Source organism: Gorilla gorilla, chromosome 2, assembly GCF_029281585.2.
Source record: "Gorilla gorilla gorilla isolate KB3781 chromosome 2, NHGRI_mGorGor1-v2.1_pri, whole genome shotgun sequence".
NCBI lineage: Eukaryota > Metazoa > Chordata > Mammalia > Primates > Hominidae > Gorilla > Gorilla gorilla.
Window position 1 is genome coordinate 48,238,367 of NC_086017.1, and position 22,035 is coordinate 48,260,401.

The window sequence follows — 22,035 nt, forward strand, 5'->3', positions numbered from 1 at the left end:
CAGATATATACAATCCATTAGTGAATCTGAATTATAATTGATTTGTCTAATTCATTCCCTAATTTCAGATTTTTTTATGATTTATTTTTATTTCATTTTTTAGAGGTGGGGTCTCACTATATTGTCCAGAGTGGCCTTGAACTCCTGGGTTCAAGCAATCCTCCCACATCTACCTCCCAAAGTACTGGGATTACAGGTATGAGCCACCATGCCTGCCCTCTGATTATTTTTAATTCAGTAATTTTATCTTTGTCTTGGAAGTAGAAGGGATAAAATTTAAGCTACTAATATACTGCCAACTTTTTACTTTTAAAATTACTCATTCTGGCCCGTCGTGGTGGCCCACGCCTGTTAACCCAGCACTTTGGGAGGCTGAAGTGGGTGGATCATTTGAGGTCAGGAGTTTGAGACCAGCCTGCCCAACATGGTGAAACTGCATCTCTACTAAAAATACAAAAATTAGCCGGGTGGTAGTGGTGTGCGCCTGTAATCCCAGCTACTCAGGAGGCTGAGGCAGGAGAATCACTTGAGCCTGGGAGGCGGAGGTTGCGGTGAGCCAAGATCATGCCACTGCACTCCAGTCTGGGCAATAGAGTGATGTCCTGTCTCAAAAAAATAAGTAAAAACAAATAAGATAAAATTACTCATTCTGAAAAATATATACAAGCCTGAGTGGTTTCAATAGTTATCAATATTAATGAATGCAGATTTAGGAATGTGTGAGCTAAAAACAACTAGCCTGCAATTAATAGAATAAAGCATAATAAAGAATTAACAGAATAAAGCATACTGGAATTTAAAAATAATGCATCTTTATGAAGAAAGCACATTTTCTTAAGGACCTTTGCCAATATAAAGTTCTTTGAGAAAAATTCATGTTTCACATGGCTACAAACCTCAAAGAAATGTTCTGATGTTGTTTCACTGGAGACCAGTGTATAAGAATTGGATTGATGTTTGTCCCTTTTTTCTTATTTTGCAATACGTTTTCATTATTATATTTACTAAATGAAAAGTTTTTTCTTTCTCTGAAAAGCTTACACCTAGTGCTTATCCTTGAATTCATTTTCACTGATTTCTGTTATGATGGTAATTTATTCAGCTGAAAAATGCCTAGATTCAAAGAAAATTCAATAATGCAAAATTCAAAGATCTTGCTAATAGAAAAAAATGTGGGCTAATGTCTTTGTAGAAAATATAGGATTATATATTTGTGGACTGAGGGTGGGGAAGCACTTCTTAAGATCAAATAACTTGGACAATAAGGCAAAAAATTGATGGATTTTATTATATTCAAATTAAAGATTTCCAGTCAACAAAAGGTTAGTTGGATCAAGTTAACAGATAAATGACATATTGGGAGAAGATAGTTGCAACATCTAAAATGAACAGGGGGTTTATATCTTGAAACATCCAGAAATTCCTACAAATCCACAAGAAAGAGACAAAAATATTCAACTGAGAAATGAGCAAAGGATAAGTATGGAATTTACTGAATGAGAAATCCTGAGTGGCCAATGAGTATATATGAAGAAATGCTCCAATTCATCAATAATGAGAAAAAACACAAATTACAACAGTAAGGGAAATCACTTCTCATCTATTAAACCGGCAAAAAATTAGAAGGATGGAAATGCCAAGTGCTAAATATAGGGGGTAGGGATGGGGTAGCCTCGTGCATTCCAGGCGGGAGCGTTGACTGGCACAGCCATTCTCAGGAGTACTCCAGCATTCTCTGGTCCAATCAGTCATGCACACATCATATAAATCCTACTCTCAGACATAAAGCCCAGAAACATTCTCTCACACAGGTCCATACGGCCATGGAGGAGGGGGATCCATGCAATGCTGTTTGCACTGAACTGGACTCCACCCAGGTGTCACTCACTGGGGGCCTGGATAATAAAATGTGGTGTTGGCTCACTAACGAATATGATCGAATATGATCAACTAGACCAGGGGTTCCCAAACACTCTCACTTCATGCACCAATGTCTTCACGGTGTTCCTAGGCCAAAAGAAATGGCTAACAGCTCTGGCTAGCCATTCTGTTCTGTTATTAAGTAGATGGTCCAAACAGCTTAATAGGTATTTATGTCCCAACACACTAGTACCTGTTTGAAGAAATTTATACACATACATTGGAGGAAAAAATAATATTTCATTCTTAACCAGAATTATTTACTGAGGGGATGTGATGTGTGTGCCTGTTGGGCACCGTGTGGCTTCTCAAATGTTGGGGTCAGATTGGACATGTGCCCTTATTTTGTTTCCCCTTGATTTTCATGCAGTATCTGCTTGTCACTATAACTGCTAAAAATACAGCTTCGCAAAAATAAGATGTCATGGAAAGGAATGTAGCAGTCTAATGCTGGAACTGTGAACTACCTCAAGTTAGTGGTTCACATGATGCCTGACAGATGTTTTGCATCACTGTGTTTCCCACCAAAATGGAAAGTATCCCAAAGCACCTCTATGGGTTCCCTGAAGCTACCCAGAGCACGTTGGTGCAGTTTGGGAACCACAGGATTAGATATATACGTGAATATTAACAAATCTTCAAAACGGTGCTGAATTTTAAAAGTACTTAAACTGTTAGGGGCTGAATGTTTGTGTCTCTCCAAAATTCACTGAAGTCCTAACCCCCAATGCGATGGTATTAGGAGATGGGGTCTTTGGGAGGTAATTAGATCTAGATTAGGTCAGGAGGGTGGGGACCTCATGATGAGATTATTAAATTTTAAGAAGAGGAAAAGATGAGAGAGCTTTCCCTCTCCCCACATGCATACTTGGAGATAAGGCTGTATGTGAGCATACATTAGGAAGGCTGCTGTCTACAAGCCAAGAAAAGAGCCCTCACCAGGAACTGAATTTGCTAGCCCCTTGATGTTAGAATTCCCAGCCTCCAGAACTGTGGGAAATAAATACCTGTCATTTAAGCCATCAATCTGTGGCAATTTGTGAAAGCAGCTCAGGCTAAAAAGCACAAAGTAAGGTCTATGGGCTTGCTCTTGCTGTTTCGATGACCTGCCCTCTTTACTGCTAAGCCTGAGGGAGAGGCTCCTAGGCAGCACTTCACCCTGTCAAAAGCCCTACCTCCCAGGAAGGTTCTAGTGCAGGAGTGTCCAATCTTTTCACTTCCCTGGGCCACACTGGGCCACACATAAAATACACCAATGATAGCTGATGAGCTAAAATAAAAATCCCCCCCAAAATCTTATTATTATTATTATTATTATACTTTAAGTTTTAGGGTACATGTGCACAATGTGCAGGTTAGTTACATATGTATACATGTGCCATGCTGGTGCGCTGACCCCACTAACTCGTCATCTAGCATTAGGTATATCTCCCAATGCTATCCCTCCCCCTTACCCCCACCCCACAACAGTCCCCAGAGTGTGATGTTCCCCTTCCTGTGTCCATGTGTTCTCATTGTTCAGTTCCCACCTATGAGTGAGAATATGCGGTGTTTGGTTTTTTGTTCTTGCCATAGTTTACTGAGAATGATGATTTCCAATTTCATCCATGTCCCTACAAAGGACATGAACTCATCATTTTTTATGGCTGCATAGTATTCCATGGTGTATATGTGCCACATTTTCTTAATCCAGTCTATCATTGTTGGACATTTGGGTTGGTTCCAAGTCTTTGCTATTGTGAATAATGCCGCAATAAACATACGTGTGCATGTGTCTTTATAGCAGCATGATTTATAGTCCTTTGGGTATATACCCAGTAATGGGATGGCTGGGTCAAATGGTATTTCTAGTTCTAGATCCCTGAGGAATCGCCACACTGACTTCCACAATGGTTGAACTAGTTTACAGTCCCACCAACAGTGTAAAAGTGTTCCTATTTCTCCACATCCTCTCCAGCACCTGTTGTTTCCTGACTTTTTAATGATTGCCATTCTAACTGGTGTGAGATGATATCTCATTGTGGTTTTGATTTGCATTTCTCTGATGACCAGTGATGGTAAGCATTTTTACATGTGTCTTTTGGCTGCATAAATGTCTTCTTTTGAGAAGTGTCTGTTCATGTCCTTTGCCCACTTTTTGATGGGGTTGTTTTTTTCTTGTAAATTTGTTTGAGTTCATTGTAGATTCTGGATATTAGCCCTTTGTCAGATGAGTAGGTTGCGAAAATTTTCTCCCATTTTGTAGGTTGCCCGTTCACTCTGATGGCAGTTTCTTTTGCTGTGCAGAAGCTCTTTAGTTTAATTAGATCCCATTTGTCAATTTTGGCTTTTGTTGCCATTGCTTTTGGTGTTTTAGACATGAAGTCCTTGCCCATGCCTATGTCCTGAATGGTAATGCCTAGGTTTTCTCCTAGGGTTTTTATGGTTTTAGGTCTAACGTTTAAGTCTTTAATCCATCTTGAATTAATTTTTGTATAAGGTATAAGGAAAGGATCCAGTTTCAGCTTTCTACATATGGCTAGCCAGTTTTCCCAGCACCATTTATTAAATAGGGAATCCTTTCCCCATTGCTTGTTTTTCTCAGGTTTGTCAAAGATCAGATAGTTGTAGATATGTGGCGTTATTTCTGAGCACTCTGTTCTGTTCCATTGATCTATATCTCTGTTTTGGTACCAGTACCATGCTGTTTTGGTTACTGTAGCCTTGTAGTATAGTTTGAAGTCAGGTAGTGTGATGCCTGCAGCTTTGTTCTTTTGGCTTAGGATTGACTTGGCGATGTGGGCTCTTTTTTGGTTCCATATGAACTTTAAAGTAGTATTTTCCAATTCTGTGAAGAAAGTCATTGGTAGCTTGATGGGGATGGCATTGAATCTATAAATTACCTTGGGTAGTATGGCCATTTTCACGATATTGATTCTTCCTACCCATGAGCATGGAATGTTCTTCCATTTGTTTGTATCCTCTTTTATTTCCTTGAGCAGTGGTTTGTAGTTCTCCTTGCAGAGGTCCTTCACGTCCCTTGTAAGTTGAATTCCTAGGTATTTTATTCTCTTTGAAGCAATTGTGAATGGGAGTTCACTCATGATTTGGCTCTCTGTCTGTTGTTGGTGTATAAGAATGCTTGTGATTTTTGTACATTGATTTTGTATCCTGAGACTTTGCCAAAGTTGCTTATCAGCTTAAGGAGATTTTGGGCTGAGACAATACTGGCAAACCGAATCCAGCAGCACATCAAAAAGCTTATCCACCATGATCAAGTGGGCTTCATCCCTGGGATGCAAGGCTGGTTCAATATACGCAAATCAATAAATGTAATCCAGCATATAAACAGAAGCAAAGACAAAAACCACGTGATTATCTCAATAGATGCAGAAAAGGCCTTTGACAAAATTCAACAACCCTTCATGCTAAAAACTCTCAATAAATTAGGTATTGATGGGACGTATTTCAAAATAATAAGAGCTATCTATGACAGACCCACAGCCAATATCATACTGAATGGGCAAATACTGGAAGCACTCCCTTTGAACACTGGCAGAAGACAGGGATGCCCTCTCTCACCACTCCTATTCAACATAGTGTTGGAAGTTCTGGCCAGGGCAATTAGGCAGGAGAAGGGTATTCAATTAGGAAAAGAGGAGGTCAAATTTTCCCTGTTTGCAGACGACATGATTGTATATCTAGAAAACCCCAAAATCTTATAATATTTTAAGAAAGTTTACTGATTTGTGTTGAGCTGTATTCAAAGCCATCCTGGGCCACATGCAGCCCATGGGCTGCAGGTTGGACAAGCTCGGTCTAGTGAATTCCACCATTACAGCTCTCTCATGATCTCTTTCTGTGTCTTTGATAGCCTTCACAGGTCCCTATGTGGGTTCATCTGTCCACTCTGAGCCCTTTCTGTGCAATCTAACCCACTCTTGTTGGGAGCTGACATCTGCTGTCAAAAGACAAAATTACAACAGATTTAGTTTAAAGATCCTAAATGGATTTTATCTGTGATTCTAGAATTGGGCAACACCTCATTCTGTACAAAAGAAGGAGTGTTCCAATGATCTGAGCAAAGGATGTATAACCGCCCGACAGGTTCACCTTGCCCACTGCCTAGACAGAGCCAATTTATCAAGACAGGGGGACTGCAATAGAGAATGAGTAATTCACACAGAGCCAGCTGTGTAGGAGACCAGAGTTTTATTATTACTCAAATCAGTCTCCCAGAGCATTTGGGAATCAGAGTTTTTAAGAATAATTTGGTGGGTGGGTGGAGGCCCGTGAGTTGGGAGTGCTGATTGGTTGGGTCAGAAATGAACTCATAGGAATTTGAAGCTATCTTCTTGTGCTGAGTCAGTTCCTGGGTGGGGGCCACAAAATCAGATGAGCCAGTTTATGGAGCTGGGTGGTACCAGCTGATCCATCAAGTGCAGGGTCTCTAAAATATCTCAAGCACTGATCTTAGGTTTTACAATAGTGATGTTATCCCCAGGAGCAATTTGGTGATGGTCAGAATCTTGTAGTCTCCAGCTGCATGACTCCTAAACCTTAACTTCTAATCTTGTGGCTAATTTGTTAGTCCTACAAAGGCAGTCTAGTCACAGGCAAGAAGGAGATTTGTTTTGGGAAAGGGCTGTTATCATCTTTGTTTTAAACTATAAAGTAAGTTCCTCCCAAAGTTAGTTCTGCCTACGCCCAGGAATAGGCAATGACAGCTTGGAGGCTAGAAGCAAGATGGAATTGGTTAAGTCAGATCTCTTTCGCTGTCTCAGTTATAATTTTGCAATGGCAGTTTCATTAGGCCACGTTAATTAACTTCTCTACACCTCAGTTTCTCACTCTGTAAAATGAAGATGGTAAGTTATACAAAGTTCAAAGTGAGTTTATACTGGTAGACATCAGAATAGTGATTGCCTTGGGAGTTTAGGAAGGGGTATATACATACATTTTTAAAAAGTCATTGGCCAGGCACGGTGACTCACGCCTGTAATCCCAGCACTTTGGGAGGCTGAGGCAGGTGGATCACATGAGGTCGGAGTTCAAGACCAGCCTGACCAACATGGTGAAACCCCATCTCTACTAAAAATACAAAATTAGAGCCGTACGCAGTGGCTCACGCTTGTAATCCCAGCACTTTGGGAGGACGAGGCAGGCGGAACACCTGAGGTTGGGAGTTCAAGAACAGCCTAACAAACATGGAGAAACCTCGTCTCTACTAAAAATACAAAATTAGCTGGGCGTGGTGGCGGATGCCTGTAATCTCAGCTACTCGGGAGGCTGAGGCAGGAGAATCACTTGAACCCAGAAGGCAGAGGTTTCGATGAGCCGAGATCACGCCATTGCACTCCAGACTGGGCAACAAGAGTGAAACTCCGTTTCAAAAAGAAAAAAAAATTAGCTGGGTGTGGTGGTGTGCGCCTGTAATCCCAGCTACATGGGAGGCTGAGGCAGAAGAATCAGTTGAACCAGGGAGGTGGAGGTTGCAGTGAGCGGAGATCACGCCACTGCACTCCAGCCTGGGTGACAGGAGTGAAACTCAAAAAAAAAAAAAAAAAAGTCATCAAGCAGTTAAGATTAGATTAAAATGCAGTAATCCAATCTTAATTAGATTAGATACTTAGATACCTTTATTTAAAATTTTTTAAAAGTGGAGATAATAGTACCTACTTCCCAGCATCATTGTGAGGATTAAATGTGCTCAGCAGGTCGCATAATTGTTTCTGATCTAGCTAGTATCCAGTATTTGTCTATTGTCACAGGTGGTGACTGCTGGAGGGGCTGAGTCCCCAATAAGCTGTGAATGTCTTGGAGGACAAGTATGTTGGCCCCTTCTTGTTCCAGCAGTGAAGAGGATCCCATGTAGACTCCAAGCAGCTCAAGTTCAGCAAGGAGACAGACCATTGCAAGTGCATGAAAAGGGCACTGGTGGGCTGGGAAGTTCGTAGGAGGAGCCTCTCACATGCTGGGTTTGGGGAGGAATTTTGGAAAGCAGTCAGTCTTAGGGACGGGAAGGATGTAGCTGGTGGGACAGGCGCCCTCAGCTCCATGAATAAAGGGAGTGGGTCTGACTCTGGTTCTCATTCCCCTTTACCATGCCTGGCACACATTAGACCATCAATACCAATTGACTCCAGGAATGAGTGTCTCCCCGTGGGGGCATCAGGAGCGCTGAGTTTAAATACACAGGTGGGATGTGACACACTGGGAACCATTCAGATTTGCTGGATCTGGACAGGGCTTGTCAGGACTCAGTGCTTCCAACCCCAGGGCCCATTTCCCTGTGGCCCCTGAGTCACCACCATGGGTGGACAGCTGCTCCAGTGCCAAGATACAGCCACAGAGGACTGCAGGCCCAGGGCCTCCAGAAGGACAGGCAGGCTCCCTCTGAAAGACAAGCCGGCTTATAGCTGAAACCTCTGGTCCAGGCGTCCTCTAAGGGAAGCCAGGCTGTGTCAGGGCACGGCCCATGAAGACATAAGATGAAGATGGGGAGGACCAGAGGGGGTGCGCTTCGAAGGAAAGCGGGCTGCGTGGGGGCACCGTCGATTGCACAGGACGCGGTCCCGGCTCGCGTAGCCCCGCAGGCGGCGCCAGAGCGCAAGCCCGCCTCGTGACTCCGGTCCACAGTCCGGGCGGGCGGAGCTAGGGGCGGGCCCCTGCGTCTCTGGGCGCCGGAGCGCGGCGACTATCACGCCGCGTGGCGGACGGACGGACTGACGGACGCGCAGCCTTACCCGAAGGGCCATGGCGGAGCACGCCCCTCGCCGCTGCTGCCTGGGCTGGGACTTCAGCACGCAGCAGGTACAGTCGCCTGGCCGCAGGGCCACGGGGCCGCCTCCTCCGCTTCGGTGGGGGTAGGGGGCGGGCTGTCACGCGGACGCGGGAAAACATGGGCCCGGCCGCGGGCGCGCCTACCTCTCGGGCTTCCCGGGGCCCCCGCGCCCCTGCCCTGCGCGCGGCCGTGGGGCGCCGGTGCCCTCGCCCGGAGATGCCCTGCCAATGCCACCCGCTCGCAAGATGCGGCCTCGACCCCGCCTGGACCCAGCTACCCCAGGAAACTGCAGGCGCTCCTCGGCAGGACCCCCGGTGCCCAGAGGGGCCGGAGGACTCGGCGGGTTCCTGCGCTGTTCTGGGCACCCAGTGACGGGGATCCGAAGGAAGTCAGCTACTGTAAGGCAGGGGAACAGACAGGCGGGTAGCCCTGCGCACATGCACAACCAGTGACCTGGAAGCAGATTATAGCCCAAAACCTTTTTTTAAAAATTGAAATGGGCCAGGCCTGGTGGCTCTTGCCTGTAATCCCAGCACTTTGGGAAGCCGAGGCGGGTGGATCGCTTGAGCCCAGGAGTTCGAGACCAGCCTGGGCAATATGGAGAAACCCCGGTCTCTACCAGAAAATACAAAAATTAGCCGAGCATGGTGGCGCACACCTGTAGTCCCAGTTTCTCTGGAGGCTGAAGCGGATCGCTTGAGCCCAGGAGGTGGAGATTGCAGTGAGCTAAGATGGCGTCACCGCTCTCCAGCCTGGGCGACAGAACGGGACTCTGTCTCAAAAAAAAAAAAAAAAAAAAAAAAAGTGAAATGCATAGTGTACAAATGGACTTTACCCTGTGACCGCCCTTCGTTGACACCAGCTTGCCTGGTCTGCGCACCCACGACTGCTGGCCAGAGGAGCAGTGTGCTGCTGCCAACGCCCCGCAGACAGGCAAGCAAATCAAAATTTGCCTTCAAAGAGGGCATGGGGTGACCGGGGGCACCTTTTCCTTTAAAGTACTTGGGAAATATACACAGTTGCAGTCAAACCCCTCTTCTCGAATGGGTCAAGGGAGGCAGGCCTCTGGCCAGTCCTTGGGGGGAAAGTCCTGTGGGACTCTGGATGACTCGAGTTGCCTTGCTGGACCTCAGTTTTCCCATCTGTCCAGGAAAGGAGTTATACTCCCAAGCTTGGAGATTGCTTCAGTGGGACATTAATGTCTCTGGACCACAATCATGGCCTGTGAGAATAGCCCATGGCCTTGCCTGGTCTCAGGCCTCTGCAGACATGGATCCCCAGAGATGCCTCCAAACCTTGCTTCCCATTCCTTCCTCTCTGGCACTTTCTCCCGCCTCCTTGTCAGGTGCACGAACCAACTCATCTGTGAACATCTTCCTCTAGAGGGTCTTGGCTTTGGCTATTTGGGGAACAAAGATTCCTTGAGACATGTGGGTGTTCCTACTTAGCCTCAGTTTCTTCATTTTACTAAATCTTTGAGTGTCACCCCAGATGAGTCCTCTGTTACCACGATTACGGTGAGGCAGCCCTGCCTTCAAGGAGGTCTCTCGGTTGAACTGCTCCTAGGGTGTGGGGCCTCATCTGGTGATGTTAGTACCCCCTGGACCAGTGTAGAAGCTGAGGAAAATTCTTCACTTCATTTTTTAAAATGCCTTTCAGGTAAAGGTTGTTGCTGTTGATGCAGAGTTGAATGTCTTCTATGAGGAAAGTGTGCATTTTGACAGAGATCTTCCAGAATTTGGGTATGTACTTGATGTGCATGTGTGTGTGATGGGGGTGTTGGTTTTGGGGTCCTCCCGCAAACTTTTGTATTCGCAGACCGCACTGTTCAGGCTTTGCCAAATACAGGAGTGGTGGTCTCGGCAGACCTTTGAAGCATCTTTTTTCCCTATACCTAGAGTGCCATCTCCCCCATTTCTCCCTAATTCCATTCATCCATTCATGAAGTAAGCATCAGTTGAGACCTACTTTGTGCCAGGTGCTAGGACTTGATGGCGAAACAAAAAGAGAAAGCTCTCCCAGAGCTTCCCACTGAGTAGTGGAGACTGGTATCAAACAAAGAATCTCACAAAAGAGTGTTTCATTATAAACTCTGAGAAGGCCTCTGAAAGAAAGGAACTCACTTCTCCAAGTGCTTATTGTAAAGGAATGTGACTCAGACTTGGGAGGGGAAGTCCCAGAGCGTCTCTAGGGAAGTGGTGCTTAAGCTAGAGATCAGAGTGAGTGAAGTTAGCCAAGCGATGGAAGGGAAGTTGGCCAGGTGATGGAAGAGCATTCCAGGCAGAAGGAACAACATGTGGGAGGGCCCTGTGGAAAGAAAGAGCATGGTTCATTCCTTCATGCAATTGAAGAAAGCCAATGATGCTGGGGAGCAGAGAGAGGCGGAGGCTGGTCAGAGCTCCATGGGCCATGGTATAGAGTTTGTCTTTATTCTAAAAGCTATGGTCAGCCACTAAGGGCCATAAGGGGTAGGGGTATGGGTGAGGTATGAATGACAGGTTGTATTTTTGTTTTGAAAAGATCTCCCTGGGGGCATTGGGAGAACAGATTCGGAGCATTGCTGGAATGGATGTGGGGAACTATTAAAGAGGTTTTTGCTGGTCATTCGGGTATGAAATGATGGATAGGAGAGAGCTGAGTAGTAAAATGGACAAGTCCTGTTACAAAATTGAATGTGAGATGTAAGGGTGGGATTTCTGGCTGTCCTTCAGAATGGATGTTGGACTGTGGGAAAGAATGAGTTTTGGAGAGAAAGATCATGAGTTCAGCTTGGGCTGCCATAACAAGGTACCATAGACTGGGTGGGTTAAAGAGCGGAAATTTATATTCTCACACATCTGGCCGTTAGGAGTCTAAAATCAAAGTGCTGGGAAGATTGGTCTCCTCTGGGACCTCTCTCCTTGGCTTGCAGGTGACCACTCTCTTGCTGTGTCTTCACATGGTGGTCACTCGGTGCAGGAGTGCTTGGTGTCTGTGTCATCTGTATCCTAATCTTCTTATAAGGACATGAGTCATACTGGATTAAGGCCCATTCTAATGACTTCATTTTAACTTAATTGCCTTTTTAAAGGCCCTGTCTCCAAATAATCACAATCCAAGGCCTCGGGGTTAGGATTTCAGCATATGAGTTTTGGGGGCAGAGGGGGCACAATTCAGTCCGTAACACTGTGGACTTGCTGGTTTTGAGGCACCCTCGTGAGGGCCTGGTAAAAGTGTCCTTCCCTGTCTGTTTTAGACACACTTCCTCTTTGAAGCCTTCCCAGCTGGCCCTTTGTGCACCTCTCATTACCCATCACATTGTGTTGCCAACTCTTTGCCCCCAGCTAATGCGGCCCCTTGGAGCCGAGGTTAGAAGCCATCTTGCTTTCTCACATTTTTTATTATTGCAGGCCTTGCATGTTTGCCTTTGGGTAGTTGGTATGTTTCAAGGAATTGGTCTTTTTAACTAAGCCATCAGATGTGTGGCCATAGTGTTGTTCATAATATTCCTTTATCCTCCTTATGACATCTGTGGGACCAGTAATGATGATCTCTTGCTGTTGGTCATTTCTGATATTGGTAATTTGTCTTCTCTCTTTTTTTCTTTGGTTATCCTGGCTAGAGGTTTATCAATTGTATTGATCTTTTCAAAGTTCAACTTTTGGTTTTGTTGATTTTCCCCTGTTGTTTTCTTCAAGCTGTGCTCTAATTTTTATTACTTAGTTTCTTCTGCTTGCTTTAGGTTTAAATTGCTCTTTTTCCCCTAGTTTCCTGAAGTGGAAACTTAGAGGATTGATTTAAGACCTTCTTTTCTAATATATGCATTTCATGCTATAAATTTCTCTGTAAGCACAAATGCTCTTTATGGGATGCCTTAGCAGCATCCCATACATTTTGATAAGTTATAGTTTCATTTTTTTCATTCAAAATATTTTTTAGTTCTCTTGAGACTTCTTTGACTCATAGGTTATTTAGAAGAATGTTTTTAGGCTGGGTACAGTGGCTCACACCTGTAATCCCAGCACTTTGGGAGGCTGAAGCAGGCAGAACACTTAAGGTCCCGAGTTTGAGACCAGCCCGGCCAACATGGTGAAACCCTGTTTCTACTAAAAATACAAAAAAATTAGCTGGACGTGGTGGCAGGCATGGTGACAGGCACCGTGTATGCTGCACGCCTGTAATCCTAGCTACCTGGGAGGCTGAGGCAGGAGAATTGCTTGAACTGTGGAGAGGGAGGTTTCGGTGAGCCAAGATCGCACCACTGCACTCCAGCCTGGACAACAGAGGGAGACCCTGTCTCAAAAAAAAAAAAAAAAAAAAAAGGAAGTATGGAAGTGTGTTGTTTAATCTCCAGATTTTCCAGTTTTCTGTTATTGATTTCTAGTTTAATTTCATTGTGGTCTGAGAACATACCCTATATGACTTCTAGTCTTTCAAAATTTTAAAATTTCCTCTCCCTCACTCTCTCTTCCATTTAATAAGTCAGTCCTCTCCACTGGACATTTAAAAAAAGGTGTCCATAACCAAAATATGGTATTGCTTTTTTCCATTATATTTTCAAGATATTTTAAACCAGATGCCTATAGATTTAGTTCATTCCTTCCCCATCACCTCAATTGCATTGTGGGTTTTCTTTTTACAACTTTATTAAGGTATAACTGATGTACAATACTGTGCATATTTGGAGTATACAGTTAAAAGCTTTAATATCTGTATTCTTTCATGAAACTATCACCAAAATAAGACAATGAGTATTTCCATGTCCTAAAAATTTCCTCCTGCCTCTTCGCAAGCCATGCCTCCTTCCCCATACCCCTACCCACTGGCAACCACTGGTGTGTTTTCTATCACTAGTTTGTGTTTTCTAGAATTTTGTATAGATGGAATCATAATTATGTATGCTTTTTTAAAACCTTTAAAATTTCACATCACAGTTTTGAGATTCATCCATGTTGCTACATGTGGCAATAGTTGGTTCCTATTATTGCCGAGTAGTATTTCATTGTATGATGTTGTATGGATGGACTACAATTGGTTTCACCTGATGAGGGATATTGGGGTTGTTTCTCTTTTCTGTTGTTATAAGCAAAGGGCTATGAGAGTCACATACAAGTCTTTTCGTGGACATATGATTTCATTTCTCTTGGAAATGACATACCAGGAGTACAGTGGCTGAGTTATATGGCAGGTATATGTTTAACTTCTTAAGGAATTCTCTTCCAAAGTGGTGATTTTAAGAAAAAATATTTTATATTGTTAACAGGCATTACATTGCACTTAATATGTAACTCAAATGAAAAGTATACAGTGAAAAGTCTTTTTTTTTCTTTTTTTCTTTCTTTTTTTGAGACAGAGTCTGGCTCTGTTGCCCAGGCTGGAGTGCAGTGGCGCGATCTCGGCTCACTGCAAGCTCTGCCTCCCAGGTTGTCCTCCATTAGGAAATGGTACATCTACACAATGGAATACTACACATCTGTAAAAAAGAACACAGAAGTTTTTATGTATTGACATGTAAACACAGCCACATTACTGTGGAGTAAAGCAAAGTACAGATCAGTGAGTATAGTATGCTTTCTCTTGTATGAAAGGAGGAAAATCAGAATATTCATACCTTCCTATATTTCCATGTAAAAACACTGGAAGGAGCCTGGCACAGTGGCTCAAGCCTGTAATCCTAGCACTTTGGGAGGCTGAAGCAGGTGGATTGCTTGAGTCCAGGAGTTCAAGACCAGCCTAGGCAATATGGTGATACCCTGTCTCTACCACAGAAGTGCAAAAATTAGCCATGTGTGGTGGCGTGCGCCTCTAGTCCCAGCTACACAGGAGGCTGAGGTGGGAGGATTGCTTGAGTCCAGAAGGTGGAGGATACAATGAGCCAAGATCATACCACTGTACTCCAGTTTGAGGGACAGAGCCATACCTTGTCTAAAAAGTAAAAAAAAAAAAACTAGAAGGATACACAACAAATTAAAGTCATCTGTAGAGAAGGGACGGAGAGGAGAGATGAGCTCACAGGTGGGATTAAGACTTTTCACTGTTATATGGGGTTTCACCATGTTAGCCAGGATGGTCTCGATCTCCCAACCTCGTGATCTGCCTGCCTTAGCCTCCCAAAGTGCTGAGATTACAGGCGTGAGCCACCACACCTGGCCAAGTTGTCGCTATTATTGCCACACACAGATATTTATGTCATTGAATTTCCCAGTCTCTTTTATTGCTTCGAGATTTTGAGTCATAGTTCAAAAGGCCTTCCTCACTCCAAAATTATGAAGGAACTCACCTATGTTTTTATCTAGTTCTTGTAAGATTTCAGCTTTCTTACCTAAAAATATTTGGAGTTTATCCAGGTACGTAGTATGACATTTGTATCCAACTTTAATTTTTCCCAGATGATTCTTCAGTTGTTGTAACACCAACCATGTTTTTATTTAATTTAATTTTTTTATTTGAGACAGGAGCTGGCTGTCACCCAAGCTGGAGTGCAGTGGTGTGATTCAGCTCACTGCGATCTATGCCTCCCGGGCTCAAGCAATCCTCCCTCCTTAGCCTCCCAAGTAGCTGGAACCACAGGTGCGCCCCTACCATGACCAGCTAATTTTTTTGTATTTTTTTTGTAGAGATGGGGTCTCACTCTGTTGCCCAGGCTGGTCTCGAACTCCTGGGCTCAAGCAGTCCACCCACCTCTGCCTCCTAAAGTGCTGAGATTACAGGCGTGAACCACCACACTCAGCCTCAACCGGGTTTTTAGAAGTCCATCTTTACCTTTAAGAGGCTGAGGTGGGCGGATTACCTGAGGTCAGGAGTTCAAGACCAGCCTGGCTAACATGGTGAAACCCTGTCTGTACTGAAAATACAAAAATTAGCTGAGCATGATGGTGGGTGCCTGTAGTCTCAGCTACTTGGGAGGCTGAGGCAGGAGAATCACTTGAACCTGGGAGGCAGAGGTTGCAGTGAGCTGAGATTGTGCCACTGCATTCCAGCCTGGGTGACAAAGCGAGACTCCATATCAAAAATAAAAAAGAAGTCCATCTTTACCTCCATGATTTGAGATGTGAGCCTTATCATGTGCTACTTTCTGTGTTCACTTAGGTCCATTTTTGGGCTTTTGTTTTTGTTCCATGGTTTGGTAGATCTGTTCATAAGCCAGTAACACATTGTTTCGATTATCCCAGCTCTGTAATATGTTTGTTTGTTTGTTTATTTACTTTTGAGTTGGAGTCTCGCTCTGTCGCCCAGGCTGGAGTGCAGTGGCATGATCTCGGCTCACTGCAACCTCTGCCTCCTGGGTTCAAGTGATTCTTCTGCCTCAGCCTCCTGAGTAATTGGGATTACAGGCGCCCGCCACTGGCTAATTTTTGTATTTTTAGTAGAGACAGGTTTTTGCCATGTTGGCCAGGTTGGTCTCTAACTCCTGACCTCAGGTGATCCGCCTGCCTTGGCCTCCTGAAGTGCTGGGATTACAGGTGTGAGCCATTGCACCTGGCCTGTAATACGTTTTAATGTCTAGAATTGTTGGTCCCCTCTGTTTGTTTTTTTTTCCAGAGTTTCCATGGCTATTCTTGTTCTTTTTCAATATGTACTTCAGATTCAGCTTTTCAGGTTCCAGAAAGCCAAATTGTTAATTTTTTTTTTTTTTTTTTTGGACATGGAGTCTAGCTCTGGAGCCCAGGTTGAAGTGCAGTGGTGTGTTCTCTGCTCACTGCAACCTCCACCTCCCGGGTTCAAGCAATTCTCCTGTCTCAGCCTCCCAAGTAGCTGGGACTACAGGCACATACCACTACACTTGGCTAATTTTTGTGTTTTTAGTGGAGACAGGGTTTCACCATAATTGGTCAGGCTGGTCTGGAACTTCTGACCTCAGGTGATCCACCCACCTCGGCCTCCCAAGGTGCTGGGATTACAGGCGTGAGCCACCGCACCCAGCCTGTTGTTAATATTTTTATTGAGATCATATTATCTTTATAAATTAACTTGGCAGAATTGACAACTTTATGAGATTAAGTCTTCCTGTCTAAGCACACGTTATGACTTTCCATTTGTTCAAGTCTTTTGAATACTTCACATGTGTTTTAATATGTTTAACATACGGCTTTTGCTCACTTTGGTAGATTGCAAAAATGACCACAATACTCCACCCATCCCTGTACCCACACCCTTTGCAATGTGACTGCAATTCCGCCCATCAAGGAGTCGTTTCCCTACCTGTTGATTTGCTTTATCCAATAGAACAGGGGAAGTGGCATTGTGCCAGTTCTAAGCCTAAGCCTCAAGCAGCCTTACGTGCTTCTGCTGTCATTCTTGGAACTCTGCCTAGCCACCAAATGAACAAGCTCAGGCTATACTGCTGGAGAGTTGGACATATGTGGCCTAGTTGCCCCAACTTCTTCACCTAAGAGCCAGCCAGCCCCTAGCTACTGTTAGCTACCTATGAAGCAGAGCCTTCTAGCTACCATTAACTGACTGCAGATGTATGAGTGAGCCCAGCTGAGCCCCATCCAATGATAGCAAGTAGAATTGTGAGCTTAATGGTTTTGAGCCACTAAGTTTTGAAGTGGTTTGTGACAATGCAGAAATTACCCAATGTAGATAATTATTTTTAAGTTTATTTCTAACTTTTTTATCCTTTTACTACTGTAAGTGGGGAAGGGAGGTTTCTAGCAGAAACTTACCAGCTGTCTTCCAAACTCATTTCCCTTTCTTCCTAGGCACTCTCCTGCCTTCCTTGTAGTTATGTTCAACCATGTGACTGAGTTCTAGCCAGTGGAATATAAGAAAATGTGATCAGGCCTCTAAAAGACCTTGTCCATCAAAACCTCCTTCTCTGACTTTTCTCCCATTTTCTGGCTGATGTGGGTGTCCAGAGCAACCTTGGAAGCACATGTGGAACATGATAGAGCCACCATCAACCTGGTTCCTGAATGACTGCGTGGAGCAGAACTCCCCACTCCCCACTCATGTTCCTAACCACCTACTGATTGTGCTTTACATGAGGAGAAAGAAACTTCAGCTATATCAAGCCATAGAAATGTGTTTTTCCTTAACTAATATAATTTTTTCCCTCATCTCCTTTTTTTAAAGAAAATACTGGGGCCAGGTGTGGTCGCTCACACCTGTAATCCCAGCACTTTGGGATTACAGAGGCGGGCACATCACGAGGTCAGGAGATCGAGACCATCCTGGCTAATGCAGTGAAACCCCGTCTCTACTAAAAATACAAAAATTTAGCCAGGCTTGGTGCTGGGTGCCTGTAGTCCCAGCTACTCGGGAGGCTGAGGCAGGAGAATGGCGTGAACCTGGGAGGCAGAGTTTGCAGTGAGCCGAGATAATGCCGCTGCACTCCAGCCTGGGTGACAGAGCAAGACTCTGTCTCAAAAAAAAAAAAAAAAAAAAGAAAGAGAAAATACTGTTTCTATTGAAATGTAATTCACATACCATAAAATTCACCTTTTAATAAATGTACAATTTGATGGTTTTAGTATATTCAAAGAACAATATCACTATCACCACTATGTAATCTTAGAACATTTTCACCACCTGGAAAGGAAACCCTGTATTAATTAGCATCCACTGTATAGTCCCCCTCCTGCCGGTAGTGGCAAACACAATCAACTCTCTATCTCTGGATTTGCTGATTCTGGACATTTCGTAGACATGAATATATATAATATGTGACAGCCTTCTTTTACTTAGCATAATGTTTTCTTTTTAAAAAATTTTCATAGCTTTTTGTTTATTTCAAATACCAACTTGAACCAGATACTTGGCATAATGTTTTCAAAGTTCATCCATGTCATAGCGTGTGTCAGTACTTCATTCCTTTTTGTGGTTCAGTAATATTCCATTGCATTGATATATCAGAGTTTGTTTTTCCATTCAACTTTTAGACATTTGAGTTGTTCTGCTTTTTTGCTATTGTGAGTTATTCTGCTATGAACATCCACATATGTTACGGATTGAATTGTGGCCCCCCAGAATTCATATATTGGAAGCCTACCCTCATCATGACAGTGTATTTGGAGGTGAGGCCTTTAGGTAGATAATTAAGATTAAATGAGGTTGTAAGGGTGGGGCTCTAATTTGATAGGACCGGTTTCCTTATAAGAAGGAGAGACACCAGTGCTATCCCACTTCATGCGCAGATGTACACAGGAAAGGCCTTGTGAGAAGGTGGCTGTCTGCAAGCTGGAAAGAGAGCCCTAACCAGAAACTGAATTTGCTGGCACCTTAATTGTGGACTTCTAGCCTCCAGAACTGTGAGAAAATAAATGCCTGTTGTTTAAACCATCTAGTTTATGGTATTTTGTTATAGCAACCTGAGCAAACTAATACAATGTATACATTTTTGTGTGGACATATATTTTCATTTCTATTGGGTATATTACCTAAAAGTGGAATTGCGGGGTCACATGGTAACTCTATGTTCAACATTTTGAAGAATTGCCAAACTGTTTTCCAAAGTGGCTGTACCATTTTCCATTCCCACCAGTGGTAGATGGTGCCTCTAGTTTCTCTACATCCTTTTTTTTTTTTTGAGATGGAGTCTCGCTCTGTCACCCAGGCTGGAGTGCAGTGGCGTGATCTCGGCTCACTGCAAGCTCCACCTCCCGGGTTCGTGTCATTCTCCTGTCTCAGCCTACCTAGTAGCTGGAACTACAGGCGCCCGCCACCACACCTGGCTAATTTTTTGTATTTTTAGTAGAGACGGGGTTTCACCGTGTTAGCCAGGATGGTCTCGATCTCCTGACCTTGTGATCCGCCTGCCTCGGCCTCCCAAAGTGCTGGGATTACAGGCGTGAGCCACCGCACCCGGCCTACATCCTTGCTTAACATTTATTATTGACTGTCTTTTTAATTACAGATGGCAGCCATCCTAGTGGATGTGAAATGCAATCTCACTGTGCTTTTGATTTGCATTTATCTAATGATAATGATGTTGAGTATCTTTGCCATTTGTGTATCTTCTTTAGAGAAATGTCTATTAAGATCTTTTGCTCTTTTTTAAAAAAAACTGTGTTATTTCTCTTTTATTATTGAGTTGTAAAAGTTTTTTTTAATATATATTCTGGATACAAGTCCCTTGTTAGATATGTGATCTCAAAATTTTTGTCCCATTCTGTGGGTTGTCTTTTCACTTTCTTGATGATCCTTTGAAGCAATGTTTTTAATTTTGATAAAGTCTAATTTTCCTACTTTTTTCCTTTTGCTATTTGTGCTTTGGTGCAGTATTTGTTAGGTTTTGGTATCAATTTTATATTTACTTCACTAAAATAATTGGAAAAATTTTCCTTCTTTTCAGGTGCTCTAGAACAATTTAAATAGTATTAGAAATATTTGCTATTTAAAGGTTTGGTATAATTTTTCTGTCAAACCATTTGGGCCTGGTGCTTTTGGGGCATGGGGTGGCTCTGGTCTTCCTTCTTAGCTGGAAATGCCAGTTTTGTTTTGTGTGTGTGTGTGTGTGTGTGTGTGTGTGTGTGTGTGTTTTTGAGACAGAGCCTTGCTCTGTTGCGCCCAGGCTGGAGTGCAGTGGCAAGATCTCAGCTCATTGCATCCTCTGCCTCCTGGGTTCAAGCAATTCTCCCACCTTAGTCTCCCAAGTAGCTGGGATTACAGGTGCCCTCCACCATGCCTGGCTAATTTTTGTATTTTTGTAGAGATGGGGTTTCACCATATTGGCCAGGTTGGTCTTGAACTCCCGACTTCAGGTGATCTGCCTGCCTTGGCCTCCCAAAGCACTGGGATTATAGGTGTGAGCCACCGTGCCCAGCCGAAATGCCAGTTTTAAGTTGTTAAATACACGGCAGAATGTCTGGTTACAGTTTTTATCTGTTTTGTGAAGGCAACATTTTTTGGTGAGCTTTTATTGTCTGTAGTAAAATTTTGTTGCTCTCTTCCTCTTTTTCCCTAGTAGTATCTTTTTTAAAAATCCATATTATTGAGTATAATTTATGTACAAAAAATGCCATCCATTAAAAATGTATAATTAAATGTACTTTGGCAGATATAGACCTATAGCTGTGAAACTACCACCACAATCAAGATACAGAATGTTTATATCACCCCCCCAAAAGATCGCTTTTTTCCCCGCTTACCGAGACAAGCTCAGTTGTGGAGACTCCAACGCACCGGCACTAGAGGAATGAAGACAAAGACCCAGAAATAAAGTGCAGTGTGGGAATCGGCTAAAAGCCTTTAGAGCTGAGAGCCACAAACAGAGTTTTGCCCACATATTTATTGACAGTAAGCCTGTGATAAACATTGTTTCTAAAGATTATAGATTAGCTGAAAGCATTCCTTATGGGAAACAAAGCATTCTTTTCAAGAAGCAGAGAAACAGGCTGTGGCTGATTATCTGCAGCAGGAACATGTCCGTAAGGTACAGATCGCTTATGCCATTGTTTGTGGTTTAGGAATGCCTTGAGTGGTTTTCCGCCCTGGGTGGGCCAGGTGTTCCTTGCCCTCATTCCGGTAAACCAGCAACCTCCAGTGTGAGTGTCATAGCCATCAGGAACATGTCACATTGCTGCAGAAATCCTGTTTATGGCCAGTTTCTTTAAGGCCTGTTTGTGACAGGCTTAGGGCCTGTTCCCAGCACCCACTAGACTTAGACAACCACTGATCTCCTTTTCTCAGTATAGATGAATTTGCATCTTCTAGTCTGTTCCTATATAAGTTATAATTGTGTACATATGAATAGTTCATATTTTTTCTTGCTCTGTAGTATGATATCACAAATATACACCACGATTTATCTGTTCACTTGTTTAGGGACACTGGGTTGACTCCAGTTAATTATTACAAATAAGTCTGCTATGAATATTTGTGTACAAATCTTTCTATGGGCTTAGACTTTCATTTCTCTTGGCTGGATACTTAGGAATTGAATGGCTAGATCACATGGTTATCTAATAGCATCTTGGTGTGGATTCTGAGCCTGGTTTTCTCTTTCCTAACACATAGTTAAAAGGGTTGGATTTTATCAGATCAGCTCTTTGCACTAGAGTCTTCTAGGGGTGAGGAGGGTGGGGAGAGGGTTCCAGTCAAACTTCCAAAGCCTGTAGTCCAAGGACTTGTTGGTCTGTTGTGATAGTAGAGACACTCTTCCCTCTGACGCAGCATCTCTGTGTGGCTGCCCCTCCTCTACCTCTCCAAACCTATGGAGCTTGAGAGGGATTTTATAATCCAACACTGCACTCCCCTAGGGTGAGCCTTTCTTATCTAGAAGGCTTCTTTAGAAGATGCTTCTGAGAATTGCCACATCTGGGCCACTCTGGGCAATTTGCCTGTCTTCTCTTTCCACCTTTGCAGCCCTCATGCCTGTTCAATCAACAGTTCCCACTTGGGGTTGGGGAAGGTTCTCCTTCATCTGGACA

The 22,035-nt window shown here is 43.7% G+C and overlaps 1 protein-coding gene across 5 annotated transcripts in view; it reads left to right on the forward strand.

Moving 5' to 3' along the window:
- The first annotated feature begins 8,298 nt into the window (after positions 1-8,298).
- XYLB (xylulokinase) overlaps positions 8,299-22,035 on the forward strand; it is an 82,844-nt gene continuing 69,107 nt past the window's right edge. For 2 of the 5 annotated variants that reach the window (XM_063703703.1, XM_055381291.2), the window contains exons 1-2: positions 8,435-8,712; positions 10,343-10,425. In XM_063703703.1, coding sequence (XP_063559773.1) covers positions 8,656-8,712; positions 10,343-10,425 — 140 coding nt within the window. In that variant the 5' untranslated portion in view covers positions 8,435-8,655. Of the gene's footprint in view, positions 8,713-10,342; positions 10,426-17,523; positions 18,430-22,035 lie in introns of those variants that run through there. The other 3 variants (XM_031009712.3, XM_019024711.3, XM_019024710.3) reach the window with 3 other exon arrangements.